The following is a 6,303-nucleotide window of genomic DNA, read 5'->3' as shown; positions in this document are numbered from 1 at the left end:
TTTCAACAAGTTTTATGTCAGCTTGGATCTTTTCTCGTCATTTTGGATCATTTTTGTGTCTTTGGGATAATTTTCAAGTCATTTAGGACAAATTTCATGTCATTCTAGACACATTTTCTGTAATTATGGATCATTTATAAGTCATTCTGGACGGATCTATCTATCTATCTATCTATCTATCTATCTATCTATGTAAATTATTTAGAAAATAATTTAAAAATGACTGGATATCACTAAAATGTCAACTATGATACAAAAAGTCCAGTAATTATATATTGATCCGTCCAGAATGACTTGAAAATGATTCATAATTGCAGAAAATTATTCCAAAAGTACATGATTTGTCCTAAATTACTTGAAAATGATTCCAAAGACACAAAAATGATCCAGAATGACGAGAAACGATCCAAACTGACATGAAATCTGTTGAAATTGACAAGAAAATTGTCCAAAATGAATTGAAAATGATCTATAATTGCAGAAACGTAGTCCAAAATGAGAAATTCATGAACAGATCGATCGACTATGACAATAATCATTAGCTGTACTTTGGTTACAGCACCGGTGCGTAAACATGTCAGACCTCCATCCCTGCATGTTTTGGGTTGGTGGTGAAGAACAGGAGGGAACACAAACAAACTGGTCTAATTCCAGTTCATCAGACTGAGGAGGAAACAGCAGCACCTGGAGGAGACTCATGTTGATACAGGAAGGATGTTCAGACTACAAAATTAGAGCCTGAAACCAGGAAGAGCCGCTGAGCCTCTGCATGCTGAAGAGTTTACACACTAACACGCTTTAAGGGTTTACTGGAAAATGTAAGCAGAGCACTTCAGTCTGCTGCACAATGACAAGAATCAAATGTTTGTGAAACTAAAAATGCCTAAAATGTCCAATCACATTCATTCTGTATCTTAGTTGTGCAGAAACACCATCGTCTGGTTGTGGATGACACAAACTCTTAGTGTTCATCTCAAAATCCAAAGATTGAAACAAAAATAAGTAGATTTAGCTCTAGTTAGATATTCAGGCCACCATTAAAATGTTCATAGCATCATTAATCTTTTTTTTAAAAAGTTCTATTGATGAAATGTTTGCATGCAGACAGAACTTATGAGGAGCTGTTTTGGTTGTAGAAATCAGTTAATTAATAAATAATGTTTTAGAATATGAATATCACCAGATTTTAACATATTTAGTAAATTTTAAATGACATTCTAAACAACATATGATTAGTTATCGATTAAATTGCTGCTATTGGCTTAACCTGCTGTATTGCTGTTAGTGATGTTGAACGCTAGGGGGCAGCAGTATTCTAACTCTGATCTGCAGGGTTGGCTTCATTTCTTTACTGCATATTTATTATTCATTTCAGGATTTATAAAGTTAAATATTTGATTTAAAGGTATTTTCTGAAATAGCTGTAAAAAAGTAAAACTGGCTGAACTTATAGTTTAGTCTCTGAAATGTTAAAGGGAACACTTTGAGGTGAAATCTGCAGGAAATACTTTAAAAATAATTTACCTTTCAGTCTAATCACATTGTTAAAATATTAGTCAAATGTAGGAGTACATAATTATATTTACCTCTGTTTTTGTCTGAATTATAGCACAAGATAATAAAACATTCAACTTTAATATTCCCAAACGAAATTCTATATATTTGGTATCGCCCGGAAAACTAAAATGACATAAGAAATGCAGTGCCAAGTCAAAAAGCAGTCAGATATAAGTATTATACATTACTGGAGGGAAAAAAACCTACAATCAGACTTGAATATAAAGGTGGAAAGCAATGCCTGCAAGTGTACTGAGGTACTAAAGTAAATAACAGATTTGAACAAGTTAACGCATGTAAATGTTTGTGATTATATAAAAACAGAAACAAATCTGTTTGTTGTTGAGTCAAACCAAAATTTCTATAAATTAATTCACTTTTTTCTTTTTTACACTTTACTTGCTGAACATTCAGATTCCACACAGATAAATACCGAGGAAAGAAAGCAGTGTGGATGGGCTCTGCAACATGAACAGAGAAAAGCTCTCTGAGATGACTAGAATGTGTCCTCTGGGTTTTGTGGTGAGCTTCAGAAGAGAGTTCCTGCTGAGCTGCTGCGCTTTGGTCTGTAGGACAAATCATCCTCATCCTCATCCTCATCCTCATCATCCTCATCATCACCATCATCATCATCATCACCATCATCACCACCATCATCATCATCACATCATCATCATCATCATCCTCACCATCATCATCATCATCCTCACCATCATCATCATCATCCTCCTCCTCATCATCATCATCCTCATCTTCATCATCATTATCATCATCATCATCCTCATCATCATCCTCATCATCATCATCATTATCCTCCTCCTCATCATCATCATCCTCATCATCATCATCCTCATCACCATCATCATTATCATCCTCCTCCTCATCATCACGACCATCATCATCATCACCATCATCATCATCCTCATCATCATCCTCATCATCATCATCATTATCCTCCTCCTCATCATCATCATCCTCATCATCATCATCCTCATCACCATCATCATTATCATCCTCCTCCTCATCATCACCACCATCATCATCATCACATCATCATCATCATCATCCTCACCATCATCATCATCATCCTCACCATCATCATCCTCATCCTCCTCCTCATCATCATCATCCTCATCTTCATCATCATTATCATCATCATCATCCTCATCATCATCATTATCCTCCTCCTCATCATCATCATCCTCATCATCATCATCCTCATCACCATCATCATTATCATCCTCCTCATCATCATCACGACCATCATCATCATCACCATCATCATCATCCTCATCACCATCATCATCACCATCATCATTATCCTCATCATCATCACCACCATCATCATCATCATCCTCATCATCATCATTATCCTCCTCCTCCTCCTCATCACCATCATCATCATCATTATCATCCTCATCATCATCATCACCATCATCATCATCCTCATCACCATCATCATCATCATCATTATCCTCCTCATCATCACCACCATCATCATCATCATCATACATATTCTTTTCCACATTTTCAAACTTTAAAACGTATCAATCTGACACGCAGGACGACACGAGGGCTCATGTTTGTAGTGTAAGATGGTGTGTGAAGATGCAAATTTAGCTTTTTTGTTGTGTTATATTTTATTATGAACCTGTTAATACAAAACGTGTTTGAATTTAAACTTTCAAAAATGCCTCCATTCTTCTGCGGAACTTTACAAACTTTTTTCACTCACTAATTTTGCACACATCACATGAAGACTGTTCATCACTCAGTTTCCCATTTCAACACAAGAGGCAGATAAAAGTTGTTAGATATAGGCTCTATAAACCGACACAGATACGATGAACTGTGCTTATCTCCGACCTGTTACACTCTATTATTGCTTTGACTGTATGACCACCATATGAAGCTTTCAGAGAGTTTTTGGGACATTCTGATGATCAGGAGTAGTTCAGCGCAGAAGCAACAGATACGTGGACTAGTTTTTCAGCATCACTCTGAAACGGAAGCTCCTGATTTTGGCAGAATTGTTCAGGTGAAGGACAGCCTGAAGACTTGTTTGTTGGAGGCCAAATACATGGTTAGTTAGTGTGTCTGAGATGTTTAGAGGAGATGATGTGAGACATACTGGCTAAAAACTCACCAAAATCAGTGAGATAGGACTTTGTAATGTCTCCGTAGTTATGCCGAACAGAATAAATAATGTGGTAAATGTGTCTGTACTTCCTCGTGCACACAAGCTGGGAACAAATCATTCTGATCCTAAAACTAAACCAAAGCTTTTCTGGAGAACTTGCGAACAGTTTTCTTCTTCACCTTTTCACCCTCTGACTCATAAATCTGTAAGCACAAACTACCCTTTTAAAGGACGTCCGCTCACATCTCTGCTGAACTGCTCTGTCATGAAACACTGCTGCCCACTCAGCACTCATTCTCGTCACATCAATTTAGACTCGCTGCTGAGAAGTAATTGAGCTTTTTTTCAAGCTCTCATTGAGTCAGAAGGTTTGTTTGGCCGTAAAAAAGCAACACAACCAACTTATTGGTGCAGTTTGGTCTTAGTTAATGAGGCTGGGACCATCAGACTGTGTGGTCGTCATGGTTATTTTGGGATGTTCCAGCATCCTGAAGAAAGCAGATTCAGTTTTTGCCTCCTCCACGGTGGTTATTCAGTGTTTTGTAAAACCAAAGCTGCCACCACTGTGTTAAAAAAATCATTTCCCTCATGCAGCTAACAGAATTCTATATAAATTCATTGTTAAGTCTTCAATATTTCTGACAGCTTTAACTGTAATTCTTGCTAAAAAATACACATATTTAATTTTAAATGCAGTAACTGTTGTGCTGATGATGGAAAAATGCTGTAATATTTATAATAAGTTACACAAATTTTATTTTATATGGTATTTTCATGTAAATTTTCAAGTTTTTAAAGGCTAAAACTTTTTTTTACAGTAAAATACGGAATGAAGCACTTTTTTTTAACCCTAAAATCGACAATATCAACACATTTCTTTACCGTAAATGTAGAAAATATTTACCATAATGTTACGGTAGCGTTCTGACGACCACAGCTGCTGGAATCGTACTGTTAAAAACAACTTTTTTGTTGTTTTTACAGTGTATGGTCCAAAGTCAGAAAACCAGATGAGGAATGTGCAGGAAACTGGTAGACTGGCAAAGGACAGGAGGGACAAACACAAGACTAAATAGAATGAAACAACTGGAAACAGGTGGAAAAAAATCAGGGAGTCACAAGGAAAAGACGGGAAGTAAAACAAACCATGACAAAAGAAAAGAGAATGAAATAAACTGTTCAAAACCAAAGACCTGACACTTCCTACAGTGGACAATGAATGGCAAAAAACAAACCGATGCATGCAAACATTCCTACATAAACTCTAAAAAAGTGAGTTTTTTATTTGCACATTAATCCAGCATGAATGTTTTTGTGGTTAGTAGAACAGGTTTGCATGTGGCTCTTGGTTTGTATAATTTTTGTTTCAGTTTTCTTCCCTAAACTCACAGTAGAGCCTCTAAACTTACAGTAATGTGATGCATAACTGTGTTCAAGTATCTGTCACTGCTAATTACATCCTAATAAAGTGGTTTATTCATCTCTCACGCCTCTAACATCCCTTCCACTCACTCACACAGGCTGCTGTTTCTGCAGTTTTTTTCTGTTTGTTTTTGTAAAAACACCGGGATGGATTTTCCCCAAATCTCTCTCTTATATTTGGACCAAAGTTGATTCTACTGAGAGTCTGAGCCGCTGCATTGATCATTCCTCTGTAGTCACACCAGCTCTTTAATGGCCTCACAGCCATTAATATTAGATACACTTCCCTTCACCCCTCAGTGCAAATATGATGAGCCAGCCTGACGGAAACAAACAGAGCCGAGGGATCATCCCATACGACAGAAAGACGAGTTTCAGTCGTCGTAGTTTCAGGGAGAGAGATGTTTCAGAGCAAAGCATGAATGAAGGCGAAGAGAGATACAGAAATATGTGAAGAAACACTGAAAAATAAAGTGGTGTACAACGTGAAGCTGCTCCTGTTTCTTTGCATTTCTGTGATGGTGGAAGCAGTGAAGTAATGACAGCAGATATTCTCCTGAGTGAGATTAGCTTCCATATGAGCGTAGTAGCAGAGACGTTGGGTTACAGCCCATTATGTCTGGGAGGGAGAGGGGGAGAGAGGAGGAGGGTGTGACAGAGACACCAGCAAAGAGCAAATCATCATCCTCACACAGCACTGAGTCCAGGTTTCTGTGCTCTAAAAGTACGTTTTGCGTGTTTTTGCTGCTGTGTCTCAGGATGTTCTGACCAGAGGCAGCAGAGAATGTGTGAGCAGGTTTCCCTCCACATTTGTACGACTTCTGCGTGGATATTTAGAGGGTGAAAGTGTGTGAAGGAGACACACAGCAGAGGACATGGCAGGAGACCTGGTGGTGGGGCTCCTCTATAACTTATGTCTGCCTCTGCTGCTGCTGCTGGGTGAGTAGGAGCAGCTTTCATTTTTACATTTACATGAATGTTCTTGATAGAAATGACATTTCAGCTGCAGTGGTCCTCTGTGTGATATCTGTCAAATGTGCAGTCGCAAATTTTAATTTCTGGGTGAATATTGGAGCTGTTAGTATCGTTATGATGAGATGCTGTAAAGCTGCATCCGCTCTGGAAAACATATATTTAACGTCACAGTTTGCATCAATGTTTTTGACAACTTCTAATGAAATTAT

The 6,303-nt window shown here is 37.7% G+C and overlaps 1 protein-coding gene across 1 annotated transcript in view; it reads left to right on the top strand.

Annotated features, from left to right (window-relative positions):
* Positions 1-5,831: 5,831 nt before the first annotated feature.
* Positions 5,832-6,303, top strand: part of si:dkey-11f4.7 (piezo-type mechanosensitive ion channel component 2) — a 42,994-nt gene continuing 42,522 nt past the window's right edge. Inside the window, exon 1 of the mRNA XM_022202488.2 lies at positions 5,832-6,058. Coding sequence (XP_022058180.2) covers positions 5,995-6,058 — 64 coding nt within the window. The 5' untranslated portion in view covers positions 5,832-5,994. The remainder of the gene's footprint in view (positions 6,059-6,303) is intronic.

The sequence above is a fragment of the Acanthochromis polyacanthus genome, chromosome 6 (genome assembly GCF_021347895.1).
Source record: "Acanthochromis polyacanthus isolate Apoly-LR-REF ecotype Palm Island chromosome 6, KAUST_Apoly_ChrSc, whole genome shotgun sequence".
Lineage (NCBI taxonomy): Eukaryota > Metazoa > Chordata > Actinopteri > Pomacentridae > Acanthochromis > Acanthochromis polyacanthus.
Note: the sequence above shows the minus strand (reverse complement) of the source record. Positions and strands in the feature narration are given on the sequence as shown.